We start from the raw sequence: 16,675 nt of genomic DNA, 5'->3' as shown, positions 1-16,675 counted from the left end.
ACTTACCGTTATCCTAAAAATGTCCTTCTGAGCCAGTGAAGCCTTACATAGCTAAAAGGAAAAGTGACTGCAGAAAGGAGTTTAAGTAATGTCAGGAGGATGGGCATGCCCAGGAAGCTGCTAACAAATCTCTTCTGAAGCTGCAGAAACATAGCCTCCTGCACCATGGGTGTGAGTCCTCACAAAATATCCTTGGTGCAGCCTCGTTTTGGTAGGTCAGGTGAGTTGCTATTTGTAGAGATCATACTTCCTATGTCAAGTAAATGCTCATGAGCCCAAGTCTCATCCCCCTCTTTGCTGGCTGCTAGCAGACAGCCAATGCACCAGTACAGATGAAGGGTAGGTGAAGAAAGATGCTTTGCACAGGGAAGGTTTTGTCTGGAATAAACAGAGGTATAAGACAGAGACAACAGGCTTGTGTTTTCATTTTTTTTGTCTTTATTGAATGGATAGTTACACTGTAAACTGCGCATTCATTACTTACACTGGAAAAAAAAATCCCAACATATTTTAAGAGCATTAGATAGTGATCACTTGCATTTTAGGGGAGCAGAAGAAAGTGTAAGCAACCTCTGCTTAGAGTCATCTGAAAATATAGTACATTTTATAAAAAATTTAACAGAAATCTATGTTTTAGATAGGATTTTGGACTTTGTCTTTCCTCTACCCCCCTGTCCCCCACTGTGGTCTCTGTGTTTCTGATTGCTTCCAATGCATGTGTTAAAATTCAAGGCATCCATAAGGCACGTGTCCTCCTGACCTAGTGCTTGTAGTTACGATGATGCATAAAATAAATCATTGCAATTACTGAGGCAGTCTCAAGCACTTAGTAACTCATGCAATTGCTTCTTGAAACATGACTGCACTGAAGAAAGGATCATTAGTTATTTCCCTGGAGTACCTGGATATTGTAACCCTCTCCACAGGGTTCTATTAGGGAGTTAAGACCTGGTCATCTCTCCATACATCTCATTTTATGTTTCTGTTACTCAAATGCTCTGTGGTAGATGGTGAATTCCAGACTGTACGTCTTCTTCACCTGCAGCACCTCCTTATCCATCAAAGTTCAGGTCAAATAGTAAATGGCCAACCATGTGGGAAGGAAGAACCCAGTAATGACCAAGTAAACAGGTTTAAGAAGTTATTTCTGGAAGGACTTATAAGAGAAGGTGAATTTATGAGATTTTTGACATAAAAATAATTTTCTGAACAGGGAGAAAGAAGTTGGTTAGGTGAGATCTCACAGTTATACATGTAAAAGGATGTAGTTGTAGAAAGCTATATAAATTGTTTGAAGCTATGATGGGAAGGAAGATATCAAAGCTAGAAATGGGGGAAGGGAAGCCAGGATCAGAGATACATGAGAGTTTCAGTATTCCTTGGGTGGCATAAGAGGTGTTGGCAGCGTCTAAGTAGTCTGTAGTACACAGTCTGAAAGTAATGGGATGTGATGAGAGAAGCAGAATGGGATCAGAAGATATGTCAGCGGAAAATTGCAGCCTGCAGTGAAGCCTTTGTTGGCTGAAGAAATCACTGTGCATACAATATATCAGAAGCTGATAAGTGGCATCATGGAGTGTCACTTTCTCCCTATAGATAACACCAGCTTGCTCAGGAGGAGGTACTTCAAGGAAGGAGAAGGGAAGTGTCCCAAGGGAGATTGTTTGGGAACCTGATGTCAGTGCTGCTTCTCATGGTGAACTTAACCAAAGAGAGAAGGAGCCTTATGTAGGCATAATGGTGGCTGAAGAAGAGCTAGAGAAGGGCAGCAGGGAAGTACAGTGAAAGCCCAGTGGCTGATGGATGGGCTGAGACTTTATGGATGGGACTGTCAGTAGAGCAACATGGTTTGAGGAGTTGTTCTGAAGACAGCCGTCCCCTACCATGTGAAGAAGGGAAGGCTATGTCAGGCAGAGCTGGTATGTTGTGTGCTGATAATATCAGAGCCCAGCAAAACATGCAGCAGCCTGGCTAAGGGTAGATCAGATGTCCTTGTTTTGGAGGTGGCAACATCCCTCAGTAGGGTGGAGCAGATGGCTGGAGGCGGCAACAGCTCCAGCGCGATGTGCTGCTGCATGTCTGGCAGCCTCCACGCTGGCAGCAAGGCTTTTCTTTCCACTGCTGTTGTGAATGGTCTTCAGGTGCAGGGCCTGCAACAGGAGTTTGAGGTACATTGTAAGGTTTTGTGGTCTTGACTGAGGCAAATCCCAGCAAAACATTCAATATTTGATCTTTTTTTACCCAGTATTTCTTCCTATTCTAATGATAGAGCTGGTTAAATCTCCCCACGCAAAAATAGCACTTTGGATTACTTCTGTCAACTTTTTGCAGAAGAGATAGTGAAATCTGGACTATGCACAGTTCTGTACATATTCCTCCACAGAGGAACTATTCCCTGCGGAGGAGGTCACACGAGGAGGCAGATGAGTGTTTACTCAAGATGCCTTGCATCTCATTGCAGATACAATGTGATTTACTAGTTGCTATGGTAACAGTGCTTTTTGCATTCCATAACTTGAATAAATGTTGAGGTTGCCCTTTGTATAACTAACTTAGCTCCCTTCTAAATTTGGGCACGATTCTATTATCTAAGGAAAGCAGAGAGGAGACTCCCAGCATTCCTACTGAAATAAATTTAGAGCATATAGGCATGCAACAAGCATGTGTACATAAATACATCAGGCACAAAATAAAGAGCAAATGAATATATGATTATTTAAAATCATAAAATATAAAGAAATACAAAATGTTGCTTCATAATGTGTGTCATACATTTTTCTGTAATTTGTATTGCTTGTGACACTTTGCTTTTCTTCAATACATGAAAATTTATTTAATAATTTTATAGCATTTGCTTTATAGCAGTATGCAAGAAAGCACTTTTCTTTGTTTTCCTTGTTGTAATCCTGCAATAAAATTTCTTTATTTCTTGGGTGCTATAACCTCCAGTTCTGAATTAATTATTGCTGACAAGAGCTGACTGTTAACCTGCTCTACCCCACTTCCCTTATTCTGTTTTCCTTTCGCTAAATGTTGACAACAAACATTGTACCACAACAAACCAAAAAAAAAAAAGGATCATTTAATTTGCTCTTGTGCATGTAATATTAGAAAAAAAGCATTCTATATAGAAACAGCCTGATTTTTCTCATTTCTATAGCTACTATTGACATCAGTGAATATTTTATCCTGCATAATAAATGCAGAATCACATCTCCTGCTATTAGGTGGAAGGAGTGAGTTTTATTTTTCCTTCTAACTCCTTTTTCCTTTTTATTTTTTTTGGCAGCTTTATTGCATGCTCTACACATTTCTGTCTACTTAGGATCTGTTATCAAGTCTGTGAGTGATTAGTGGCTTATCTATGCTTGAATGATTTAGATTCATGAATTAATTAACAAGGAAAGAACCATTAGAAAGCATTAGTAAAAGGGCTGGTGATTTCAGGCTATTTTGGAGAGGATTAGAACTGTCATCCAAACCCAAGAAAATTGTAGCCATTGTGATTCATACTTTCTTCAAAAGAAATCACTGTATTATGTCTAACTTAGTTGAAAACAACCACCAAACCACAGGATATAAATTCTATGTTGTGATGACTGCTATTGGTCTAGAAGTTAAATAAATTGTTTTGATTTTAAACAGTAGCTTTGGATTTTTTTTTTTTTTTTTACTCCTTTACTCAGTGCCTTTTCACACTTGCAGTTAAATGTCAGTGCATTTCAGAGAGTTTGATTCTGGAGTTCTTGAGAATGAGCTTGAGCTTTATATAGCATACTCAGTTCTAGAGAACCTTTTTCTTAAGCCTGTTATGAGGTCAGATCCAGCTCCTGACCTTTACTGAGTACTCTTTTCAGAAAAATAATCTGCATCCTTCCATGAGCATAACACTTCAACAAAAAGATATATGCCTTACAGTGATAAGTGTAATGAGCAGCAATAGGCAAGTTTTAACCTTCCTAGTTTGCAATTATGGCTTATAATGGGAATAGTGTACAAATTTTATTTTACTTTATTTTTATTGGAGTGATGGCATTGGCAGCCTTGAGAGGTATTATAGACAAAAGTCAAGAGACAGTTTTCTCTCAGAGACAGTAAGGGGGTAAGTGAGTTTTTTAAAATAATATTTTTCTTCACACCCAGTATAAATTGGAGTGAAAGACAACGAAAGGCATCATTGGTCTTGTCTGTTTGACTTTGAAGTTGTATCTGTTCAGAACTGGTAATTAGAACAATATAAGGCTGACAGTGTCATATATTTACTGCCATCTCTCTTCCATTCTTTCAGGAGACTTTATTTATCACTGCTTCCATTATAAAGGTTGTAAGGCCTTTGTACATGTGTCCTTACCAAGGTGAATATTGGTCTACATTAATAAATTAAATCTACTAACCTTAGTGAGCTGTATTCTGCAGTTCTCATTCTTGAGTGAAAGCTGTATGGGGGCTGCCAGAGAAGTCAAGTTCCAGCCCTGTTAGATGTTAATCCAGTTGTTATCTATTTCCTCTCATATGCCAGTAATTTCTTGAACTTCACGTGTCTGATGTTAGGATTATTCTCTCAAGTATAATTTCTGTATATATACACATTTATCTACATATATCTGTTTTTCTTTTCCTGAGCCATATGGTAATAGTAGTATGTGTCATCAGTCCTAGGGTATCCAGGTTAAATATGCAGTCCTCCTTGAAGCCTTGGCACTCCTCCCCCGTTCCTGGCTGAAACATAAATCCTGCAGTTTTTATATCATTTCCCTCATGCTCTTCACTGCAGCTAAGGCTTGAACTACTGCCACTAACATCACTGAAGACACTGTTCCAGTGTCTTCCAGAGTCTCCTCCAAATAGCTGGGGGATTGAACTGTTTCATCTACATATTTCTATTCTATTCTATTCTATTCTATTCTATTCTATTCTATTCTATTCTATTCTATTCACAAAAGGAGATACTTGCATCTGGTCTTTGAGTTTTTGTCCTGAAGGAAACTTTACATTCTGGGGAGGGAAACAATTCTGATTCTGGTGAAAATAATTGCAAGACTCTTTTAGGGCAGAAATACAAATTGAATTTTCCTGACACTTACCTTGGGACCTGGACCTCCAGGCCTGTTGAGCTCCTGTGTGGCAGGGGATGCAGAAGCCCTGCCAGCCTGGGGTGGGCAGTATGTGCAGGCAGTGGGGGAAGCCTGGCTGGCTACTTTCTGTTCAAACTGACAAGTTATGGCACAGTTTCAGTTGTACTGAATTCATTTTTTTTTTCAGTGAAAAGAAAAAATTTCATTGGGAAATTTCTAACCAGGTCCATACTCCACCACATTAATTGCAAGGCCTCTGAAGGGGATGGTTGGCATCTGCCCCTTTTTTTCTACAGGCATGTTAATTTGCCCTGGTGTGGTGCAGGTCTTTCTAAAAATACAGATGCTCTAAGCCTGCAATTCTTCTGTATACTGACATTTTTTTCAAGTAAATGCTGTCCTGCCAGCTGTGAGAGAATGATAGCAATATTAATACCATCATCCTGTCTTCTGCCTTGCTTAACTCCCTTCCCCTTTCTTTTTTTCTCTGTTTTTGTACAGTTGCAGAGAGAAGGTCTCCTCAGTTGTCCTTGCCAAGGGGGTAGCTCTCTGTCAGTCTGTCAGATTTACCCACTAATAGCTATGAAGAGTGTGTGCTCCAAGAAAGGGAAAACTGAAATGCATAGCCTTCAGTTGTTGTGAGAAGACATTTCTCATTAACCAACAAAGAGTTGTGGAGTGATAAGGTTATGATAACGTTACTTTGGTGGTTGTGACACCAGTAATGGTTTTTTCATCTTATTTTAGAAAGTGTGCCCTTTTTCCTGCGTTAGAGGCATTGCTTCCTTTCATTAAAGCCCAATCCTCAAAGTGTTCTCACCTTAAATATATTTAGAGGAAACTGGGGGCCAGTCAGGGGTGCAAACAATTGTGTCTCTGTTTAGAACACTTCTTGCACATCCAAACAGTGTATCTGCAACTGTACTGCAGCTCAGCACCATCGAAGTGTGCCACAGGGAAGTGTACATACACCAGGACTCCTGCTTTCAGTCATGAATTTTATGCTTCTGTTATTTTCCAAAGAATATTAAGGGTTTTTTTCCTTTTTAACTGTGAACCTTCTGGTTGCTGGACTTCATCCTAAAGGTCTTTTCCAACATAAACAATTCTATGATTCTGTGAAAACCTTCATGAGGCTCCTATTTTTTCACTTCTTTTGCCTTTCTTTAACTACACAAATGTTTTTCATATTTTTAAGTGGCTGGCACAATTAAACCCCTACCCCCTGCTTGTAGTTGGACCACTGCTTGGGAACATCATGCAACTGACTTTTTTGGGTTTTTTTTTCCCTTAGGACCTGACTGCAACCCTTCAGCTCACATAAGGACTCACATTTAGCAGTGCCCTATTCCCATGAGTGGTTTCTTTTTTCTTAGTAATAGAGAAAGCAGAAATAATCCTACTCTCAGCAGTTTTGGGATTACAGGCAAAAATTGTGTTCCTTGATGTATGACTGTGTAGGGATATTAATCTTTTCCCTGGTGCCTGTTGTCTGTCATCTCTGTCTTACCAGCACTGTCCTTTTGACCCCTCTACAAGGATAACTTGTTATGAACGTTGCCTTTGCTGTGGATGCTCAGTATGCAGATGACAGCATCAACAGTTTTTCTAAAAGGGCTTGTTCTGTGCATTATCAGACACAGTATTCAAAACTGGCTTCAGCAACAAAGGATTTTGATTTTTTTTCCCCCGTGTTGTGGCTTGTGACCATTTTATCACCATTTGTGTAGCTGATAAATTCAGAGGAGGTTGTGCTAAGCCAAATGTTGTTGTGTATCTGTCAGACTGATAGCTCAGTGTGAGATCACTAGGAAGTTTTGGTAAAATGCCTGAGTGCTTTTTCCTGAAGGGAGGTTGTGGTCAAAATTTAGAGTGTTTTGTGGTTTTACAGACCAGTCAGAAGTCCCTGAGAGTCAAAACAAAATCACTGTGTGAGACATTTTAATGTCATTAGGCGATTTCTACCAGTATACTTTGGTTAGCCCACTTTCATTAAAGGATAAACAACTGCAGGGGAAAACAAAAATATTAAAGTACGGAGAACTGAGGAAAAGATCATGACATCAGAAAAAATAATAAAATGCAGTATGTATATCCTATGAGCTGTATTTTGTAGTGAAATGAAATAACACAGCCTTAGGTAACATATTTTTTTTTTATGCTAAAGAATTGCCATATGACAAACTGCTGTTGATGGTTTTGCAATCCTTTAAGGTAATTTTTCCCTTGATATTTGGAAAAAGTGGTGATCTTGCAACTTCAAAACAAGCAGTCCCATTGAAAATCTTTCATGTTTTCATATTTTAAATTGAGGTAGAGTAGTAACTATTTTTTTATGTTCATCTTTCTAAAATTAAGAGAGGGTAACCACTGCAGAAAAAATACTGGTCTCCTCCGTACATAGTGGGGTTGAGCTGTACTGGTGACTTTGAAAGCTTTTCTCCTGTGGTAGTTGAAAGTTAATCAAACATCTTAATACAGATTTTGATCTCTCTTGAAACTCTGTGAAATGCAGTAACATATTCTGAGACGGATTATCCACAGAGATCAGAGATATTGTCATCCACCCTCACATTAATTGTGATCTGTTCACTTCCATTTTTTTGTCAAATAAAGGAGAATAGCCTGTGAAGAATAGAGTAATTTTTGTACATGTTTGCACTTTGGTGACTTTAGATCTAATTTTGCAGTTTCCACAATAACAGGTTCCAGGGAGAAACACAGGGAAATGTAAGAAGGCAATCATCTTTAGTCTTGATAGAAGCTGTCTGAAAGTGTATCTTAGATCTGTTAATAGAATGTGTTTCTTTGTTTTCTTTTTTTTCCCCTTTCCCTTTCTTTTATGTTTGCAGTATAAATGTGCCTATATTTTATAGCCAGGACTCATCTCATTGTCTAGCAATATTAGCACTAGCAAATGTCTCACATTTTAAAACTTCATTTTCCATTGCTTCTAGGAGTTGTTGCATATTTTCTGTATGTTCTGAAAGGTGTCTGCATCAGCCTATGTGATTCTATATGAAAAATGCAGTCAACATTTTTCAGAAGCAGCTAAGAGTGAAGTTAGGGGTAAATCCTGTTTTGCTATATCAAAAAAAAAAAAAAAATTTGCAGTAGTTCTCTGAAAAGCTCTTATGCCCTTATTATTCTGAGGTGGGATCTGAAATTCTTTTGCAGTTTTTTTGCCATCTTCATAAATATTTGCCCAAATATGACCTGAGTTAGAGGCCAAAAAAAATGCAGTTTCTACAAGCTCTGTAGAGAGTTTCTAGAGCTTTGGAGGTTAATATTTAAAGGCTGTGGAAGCTCCAAGCATGCTTCACCCTGAGCTGTGAAGGGGTTTCTGTACAGCTGCAGCTCCTGGCTGTTAAAACTAGAATATGCTTGTAGGATGAAATGAGCCAGGATGGAGATTTAGTTCTGTCACTTTTGGTGTGTCCAACCTAGTCCTCAGTGGGCAGGTTTGGGGACTTCAATGCCACACTGCAAAGGCCTTTTGTCTCAGCTTGGACTCAGTCTCCAAGTTAAGTCTCAACATACACTGAACAAGGAAGAGGTGTAGGAATGGAGCAGGAGAGAGTAAAAAAAAAAAAAAAGTGTTTTATTCAAAGGAACTACATTAGATAATACAAAGATTACAGTCAGTGTTTCTCAGTTTTTTGACTTGACTTTTCTGTCTTTTTCATGTTCTTCTTTTGCATGGATAGTATATACAGGAGATATTATAATATCCAAGCAAAAAGACACCTGCCCAGCAAAACAATCAGTCTTTGGAAATGAGGATCTTGTTATTTTGTGGCTTTTGTCAGGCTCTGTCACCAATTTGAGAACTTTCCCTGCATGGGCAGTCAAAGCTTCTCTACACTTGTTCTTCTGAGCTCGCTTCCTGACTCTGCTGTTGTGTTTCATACTGCTTGGATATGTTCCTGTGTGCACGGGGAAGCTCCTTAAATTCCTTGAGGGGAGTGGTCTCCTCTTCAGAACACAAACAGCCCTGGGAATCCTCTACGTACACCTTTTCCCGTACCTCTCAAGGGCATGACCTGGCACCAGCATCAAAAGACATAGAGGCAGAAGTGATTGACATTATCTGATTGCGTTGAGTCAGTTTTACCAAATTATGCTAGGAAAACAAAATGTTCCTGCCCTCCATAACTTCTTGAAGAGGCAATTTCTTTGTCCTTTAATGTGATTTTGAAGCAGATAGTCTATGTAAAGTTTGCTTTGTTGCATGTTGCCCAAAGAAGATTCTCTTTGCCTTTGCTTAGTTGTTTGGCAGCAGGAAAATGTGTCTGTGCACTGGATTTTCCATGCTCTATTAAATGTATAGGTGCCTTATAGGTTATCTCTTAGTTCCTGTATTACTTTTTTTACCCAATGAAACCAGCAGTGTGTGAATCTGTCTGGCTTTGGTATTGGCTGGGGTAGCTCTGGGTCTGACTCCTTTTTTAAAAAAGCAGGTGAAGAGATGTTGAATAAAAGTTCTGTCATTGGGAAGTGCATAATTTGCATTACTGGTTAGGGATGTTCCAACATAACAGGCACTTTGGTAATGGGTAACACAGATACAGAAATTAATCTTTGCACTCCTGTCCTGGAGTAATTATGTGAACATGGATTTTCTTTTCAGTGAAGCAGGCTTCTGAATAGACTGTCTGTTGCAGATTATATTCTTTTTTTCTGTTAGAAAGCTGGTGGAAAGCAGAGCAGCTTTTAAATGCTATTTCTAGCAGTGGAGGTTTCTCACAGGAAGAGAGGAGGCAGTGCATTCTGGGTGTTGGATCCTTTTTCTATTAATTAAAAGGCCAAACTCAGGAATGCAAGGAACACAGAAATATCCCTGATACCAAAGTTACCAGTTGCTTTGGCCAGAGAGTGTGTTTTTCCCTGCCAATTGCAAATAACCTAGAAACCTAATGGCTTCCATAAGGAAGCCAGCCCATTGTGGCTGTTTTCAACAATGCCATAGGTTCCTTCTGCTTCCTTCTTCCACTGTGCTAATTCAGGGGGTCATATTCCTGCTCATGCAAAGTGTAACTCACAAGTTGAGGCCCGCTAAGCAATGACTTCCAGCTGTTTCGTTCCTATAGGCATATAAATATTTATACCACCCCAGGGCTCCTTTCATGCTGAAAATAAAGGTAGCACTTGTCTGCTGTTAAAATATATTACCCACGAGATAAATGGCTTACCTCAGTATTAGAAAGATGGATGAGAGGAGTGGAAAATTGGCTATAATATCGGTTGGAAGATCCACTGAGTCCAGAGAACCTTGCTGTTTACTTGAAACTCCTGCTGGGAACTGACATCGAGGTTGATAGTGCTGTGTTTAGCTATCAAGAGATGATTAATTAAAAGCTATAATAAATGTGAAATATAGTGGCTGACAGATGCAGAGCTAGCTAAATTTCCTTGTGATGGGTAATGTGCACCATGGATTGATTATAACATCCTAACAGGATGTGAATGGTGCTTTTGAAGGTACAGATGAGACAGAGAGAGTGTGCATAAGACCACATGTAAAGTGAGATGGCAGTTTACTTCTGCAGCATTTTGGTGCTCTACCTCTTTCTGTCCCACCTCAAGTTCAAATATATTCTGATCAAGGCTACTGGGAGTAATTTCCTACCCACTGCCCTGGAGCAAAATAAATATCAGATAGTCAGTGTGGGGGGCTCAAAGTCCAGGTGCTGGAGCAGCATCACCCATGCAAACTGGGATTCTGTGGTGGCCTCTCTGCCCTGATCCTTCTGCCCAGCCATAAAATGAGAGATGATGATGCTGTGCCTCTGTTCCCCTGCACGGCCAGCGAAGGTTGCAAGGGCTGTGTGAAGGTCTGGAAAACTGCTGGAAGGCTTCTTTGTTAATTGGAAGTGTGATGAGAATGTCTCTTGAGTCAGTCTGCTGACTTTCAGGGACTCGGCCAGGGTCCTGCCTTGCCCTTCAGTACACACTGCTGTCACTTGGGGGCCCCTTGGATCCTCCTCATCTGTCACTGGATTTAGACGGAGCATGCTGAGAACAGCGTGGTTTTCTTTCAGCAAGAATTATTTCACAGACCATTCCAGGTTCTGGTAAATGAAGCGTGCCTTGATGTCATTTTAGAGTAATATCTGTATTGAAATCGGAACTTGTGAAAATATGTAAGACTTGCGTACGTGCTTTGCTTTGTTCAGGTTAATTGTTGCGGCTTGTTGTATGATTAAAGGGCCTGACTGAACACAAAAATATGTCATGTATAAGTGGAGGTTTAATGAAATAGTAATTCTTCCCTTAAAGTGAGATTGTTTTTGATATAAGATAGCAAAATAAAGAAATTCTCTATTCCTCTCCTTTTTTTCAAGGAAATATTTATTATAGGTAATGAAAATCCAACTTGAACCCAATTTGCCTTAGTTTTGCCCAATTTTTGATACAACAGATTGATTTTTCTCTTCCTTGAAATTGCTAAAAGAGGCAAGAACAAGAAGAAGAGCCTTGTGAAAATCTGATTGGGGCACTTTATGCTCAAAATTTGCAAACACCTACTCCAAAGGTGTTTTAAAAATATCTCTGCCTAGTGAGATGCTGAAGGGGAAACAGTGTCTTCCACACCAACCATTGTTAATGTCCTTTCAGTATGAAAGAGCTTTCACCCTCCCAGTGCTCCCTGTTGACTTGCTGCCAGCTGCTCATGTATGTAATGTCTATGGGTGTGCTTAAAATCCATTCCCATCTATGAGGAAATAGATGGCTTGTACAAATACAGCACCATACATCACATACATTCTCCATGTGCTGCAGTTTGGAATGTCAGTGAGCACAGGGAAATGAGGATTGGGGCTGTTTTAGAGGATGGAAATGCCAGAGAAGAGACAGAGAAATGGAGCAATTTGTTTGGATAAACCTCCCTTTTACTGAATTGCTTTAATGCTGTGCCTCTTCTTCCTCTCCTTCTCTTTTGCTGCTTATTTCATTGCAGTTTTTCAAATATATAGGCAACAAAAAACCATGGCCAGTGAAATGGAAGATTACAATTATGCATCAGTATTCTTGTAACGTGGTTGCTCAGTAATGTCTCCTGGGAGTGTTACAATGAATATCTGACATTAATTGGCTCAGTACCTGTATGTCTGACCTTGCAGAAATTTAATAGATCAATTCTACATGTTCTTTACTGATAAAGAAAACTTCTTCAGGGCAGGAGCTGCATCTTTGGGCATGTCTACACCACAGTGACAACCAGAAGTAGCAGTCAGATTCACTGGGTCTCAGAATAAAAAATAAAAGAATAGAAAGAGGAATCGTAAAGTGGTTTCTCACTCTTGTTTTGCCAAGGTAGCTCCGTTCCTTAACAATTTTTAACCCATTAGAAGTCTTTTTCACTGCTGGATACTGTAGACTTCATGCATAAATTCTGTTTTCTCTTTGAGTTCTACATGTATGGCCTTCATATGTGTGTTTGGCATACTGAACAATATAACTAAACCAGGTCAGAATTAGAGGAACAGCATCTACTGGGATGTACTTGCATTGAAACAGCTGCCTCTTTTGTGTCGCTCACTCTGCGGTGACTGAATCTGCCAGGAGGATCTCGCAGGGGCTGCGCGCCGCTCTCCGGCACCCGCCGTGTTTCAATGCGCCCTGCTCAGTCAGCAGCCAGCCCTCATCTCCCGCACTGCTCAGTCAGCTGGCTTCGGCTGCGCTGGGGATGTGGGCTGCGTGTGCACAAATGGGTCATGGTTCACCTCCCTTCCGTTTCAGGGAGCGGGGAGGGAGAAACTCGGTGTAGAAACCGCAGCTTAGCCAAGATTCACACACACAGCGGTCACTGGGCTGAACTTTCTGTGGGGGTGTTTGTTTCCCAAGTTAAAAAGTTGTTGAAAAGAAGGGAGATCCGTACACGGAGTATTTTAGGAGATGCTCAGAGGTACACATTACATGCCTGCCCCACTGTTTGTATTGCCTTTACTGAAGTACAGGAGAGAAGGTTTACAGAAGGTGTGCTCTGCCTCTCTATAACTGGCACGCTCGGGAGCACTTGCCGCTTTCAGACTATTGTTACCTGTCCCCTGCTTTGTTTGACTGTCTGGGAATTAAACAAACCATCACCTTGGGGACACAGAAACCCGCATATTCAAAGCCCACCTCTCACTGGCTTCTGTGAATTAAAATCCAACACACGGAGCCCAGTGCAGCTCACAAAGGGAGCCCGTTCCGCCTACCTGTCCCGGGGTACCAAGAGCCCCCTCCCCAGTTTAAGCCTCCGGCGGCGGCTCCCCCGGGCGGCGGGATGGCAGCCCCAGCCCCGACCCCGGCGGGCACTGACCACGCTCTCTCTGTCCCTCTGTGCACGGAAGGTGGACGATGGAGGCGGCGGCGAGCGGGCGCGGGAGGCGGCCGGCGCGGCGCTGGTGCTGCGGAAGGTGTGGTCACGCAGCCCGGCCCCCGAGCGGCGCGGGAGGTAAGGCTTCCGCGGCTCCGGGCGTGCGGGGCTGGGCCGGCCGGGCCGGGCTCGGCGGCGGCGGCGGCGGGCGGGGCGGCGGCCCGCGGCCCCGGCAGGGCGATGGCCCCCGCGGGGGGAGCTTAGGGGCCGGGCGGCGGCGCGCAGGGAGCGGGGCGCCATGGGCAGCGGCAGGGTGCGGGTGCCCGAGGCGCTGGCGGGCCGCGGCGGGGAGCGGCCGCTGCCCACCTTCGACGTGCCTTACTTCAAGTACATCGACGAGGAGGACGAGGAGGATGAGTGGAGCAGCCGCTCGCAGTCCTCCACCGAGGATGACTCCGGGGACTCTCTGCTTTCCGACAGATACGTGGTGGTGTCGGGGACGCCGGAGAAGATTTTGGAGCATCTCCTCAGCGACCTGCACCTGGAAGCCGCCCAGGACAAAGAGACGGGTAAGGAGCGAGCCTGGCGGGGAGGCGGCGGCGGCCGGAGATGGGGGAGAGGTGCCGGTCCCGGTGCCGGCAGAGCGGCGCGGGGATCGCTCCCGGGCACGCCTGGCTGAAAGCCGCTGCCAGCCGGGCGTGCAGCCGGGGCGATGCGGGGAGGAATCCACGAGTGTGGGGCGGCAGCCGGGCGGTGGCGGAGCGGCACCGGCCCCGGGGCAGGAGCGCCGGGGATAGCGGAGCTGCTCGGCAGCAACTTGAACCGGTTTACCTTCGGCTTTGGCTGCCGCCGGGGTAGCGCCGGCTGCGGCGGGCTTTGTACAGCACCGTCTCTCTGCAGTCAGGGCTGCCATCCCTCGTAGCCTGCAGCTGTTCCTGTATCCATCCTGTATCCGGATGCTTGCAGCGCACCTCACCTCCTGGCCAGCTACTCGTTTTGCCACCACCCCAGTACTTTGGCACGTCTGTTTCATTAAAACGGCTTATAAATTTCCTCATAGCCCGGGGAACACTGTATCGCCCAGTGCTCTACTTGTTTGTCTTCAACCAGAGATATTTCATTCCAGCCTAGAGCAATTTTATATGAATCGGGCTACTTGACATGCATGCAGTTTAATTTCCAGCTGGATCTCTTGGCTATATGCACATCTTGCTGTCACCAAGAGCTTATGGAGTAGTTTATTAGAAGTGCCTGTAACCTGCAATTCATAGACACTTTTAATGGAAGCAGCCAGGCCTGTGAGACTTTTGGAGGTGCTGAATACTGAAGAGGAGAGAGGGTAGGTGGCTGCCAATGGCACTGTATATTTGGTCATCCCCAATAGGGTTAAAATGCATACTCCTGATGCCTGTATATATCTTTCTCTAAAAATGAGATTACTGAGAATAAACACACTTTAATCCTTTTAAATAGGAAATGTCTGTCTGAAAATATAAGTAACATCTGTGATTCCCAGAGGAATGTCTCAGAACGAGTCATTAGTTTAATGTGGGACAATAGGCATATTCCTAGTGCTGATGTGTCAGTGCCCCAAAGAAACACATAGAGTGTCTGCCAGTGATATTATTACAGTGTTCCTAGTGCTGCTTTTGTCTGCCTAGACATTAATATTTAGTGCAGAGAGAGGCTGTGGTTCTTTTCCTTCTACAGATGCAGTAGGCTAGTTATGGGTGTAATTTACTTGAACCAGCTTGTAGGCAGTGTAATGAGGATGCTTCCTTGGCCTTTTAAGGTCAAATATTGGAATAGAATAAGTTTTTTTCATTAATGTTTATCACACACAGATTGGGGAACATCAGCTGCCAGTCTTTATAGTCTGCTTCATCTTATTTTATAAGCTCACAATCTTGCTGGAAAACAATTATACTTTCAGTAGTGATATGTATTAAAGTTTAGTGTTTGTAAAAGCAAAGCACTCCTTATGTAATGTGTTAGATGCTGTATACATCCTCCCATGTACTACCTTTTTTTTTAATCTCTTTACTCTCTCTCCCTCACATCACAGAGAGGCTATTCCTAAGCCTGGTCTTCTTGTTGTACAGAGGGGCTGGTAAACTGTCCTCAAAGCAAATGTTAAAACCATTACTTGCTTGGTTGTTAGCAGATGGTAAAGTATTTAAAGGTTGATTAGCTTCCCCTCACCTCTGCCTTGTCCTCGCTCCTTTGGAAAGAAACAATTAGACTCTGCCCTGTAGCCAGGGTTAACTGCATCCCAGGAGCAGAACAAAGTAGCTGTGCCTTTGGTTTTTTGCCATCACAAAGATGTGTGCTAAACTTGCCCAGCAGCCCTCCATTCCCTCGAGGGTAGTTCCTCAGATACCATTTTCTTCTGACTTTATCAATCTGATAATACAGAACTTCATCAAAATGCAAGACCTTAGGAGTTATGTTTCCCAGTGGTTTATGAGAGGGATGCCCCGTAATGGTTTTTACCAGCTTCTTTTGCAGACTCAGTTGCCTTTAGCATGAGGAAGTATGGGATGTTGATTGTGCATATGTACAGCTTTGTGTGTGCACCTGAAGGCATCCTTCTGCCCTTTGGGTACTTGGATTTGCTGGGTTTTGTATTTTTTTTCTAGTGCCAATCTGGCCCATCTCAGAGAATGATCGAGTTTCAGAGCCCCGAAGGCTTATGTTTTAGCAGGCATAGCTTCACAGAACATAAAAGGACGATGTTGTTGTACCCAGCTGCTGCTCCTGCTGTCTGTTTGCCAGTTCCAGGATGACTTCCGTGGCCTGTTGCTTTCTCTGCAGCCCCCAGTGCAGTTTCCTTATTTGTGTTTGTAAAGAACAAGAGAAGGGGCTGTTCTTACATTCGAAGGTGCACAGGGGGCTGTTGTTCTGTTTGACCCTTTGCACTGCTTCCCAAGGAGGGATGCTCTGCATGTTTTCATTCCCGCCCTTTGTATACCAAATCATAACTGCAGCCCTCAATGGTTGTTAACAGAAAATCCGCTATCCTGGGGCTGGCGTGGTCATGGAACGCTGCCTTTTCCAAACACCGACATGGCTGAACGATGCGCCACGGATTGCTCCAGCCAGCCTCCATTTTCTAGCCCAAGTCGGCAGATGCCGCTTGCACCTGAGAGTGTAAAGCAAGTTTTGGGGCTCATCTGGAGAAAATTTTACTGGTGTCCAGCCCAGTCTTTAAGGCTTCCTTCAGCTGCTGCTAAACCTGCAGCAAGACACTTTAAGCACTCAGTTTAATAAACTCTGCTATGATAAACAGGTGGGG

The 16,675-nt window shown here is 42.8% G+C and overlaps 1 protein-coding gene and 1 long non-coding RNA gene across 2 annotated transcripts in view; one reads left to right on the top strand and one right to left on the bottom strand.

Moving 5' to 3' along the window:
- The window catches only part of RAPGEF5 (Rap guanine nucleotide exchange factor 5), a 155,573-nt gene that overhangs the window by 77,981 nt on the left and 60,917 nt on the right, over nucleotides 1–16,675 (top strand). Inside the window, exons 10-11 of the mRNA XM_053990492.1 lie at nucleotides 13,415–13,518; nucleotides 13,861–13,949. Coding sequence (XP_053846467.1) covers nucleotides 13,415–13,518; nucleotides 13,861–13,949 — 193 coding nt within the window. The remainder of the gene's footprint in view (nucleotides 1–13,414; nucleotides 13,519–13,860; nucleotides 13,950–16,675) is intronic.
- On the bottom strand, nucleotides 446–13,487 carry LOC128814596 (uncharacterized). Its single transcript, XR_008439420.1, has 4 exons — nucleotides 13,280–13,487; nucleotides 10,268–10,408; nucleotides 4,395–4,472; nucleotides 446–2,150 (listed from the first exon to the last, which is right to left on the bottom strand). It is a non-coding gene; the product is annotated as an uncharacterized LOC128814596 (long non-coding RNA).

The sequence above is a fragment of the Vidua macroura genome, chromosome 1 (assembly GCF_024509145.1).
Source record: "Vidua macroura isolate BioBank_ID:100142 chromosome 1, ASM2450914v1, whole genome shotgun sequence".
Classification (NCBI taxonomy): Eukaryota; Metazoa; Chordata; class Aves; order Passeriformes; family Viduidae; genus Vidua; species Vidua macroura.
This window is presented reverse-complemented; position numbering and strand designations above follow the sequence as displayed.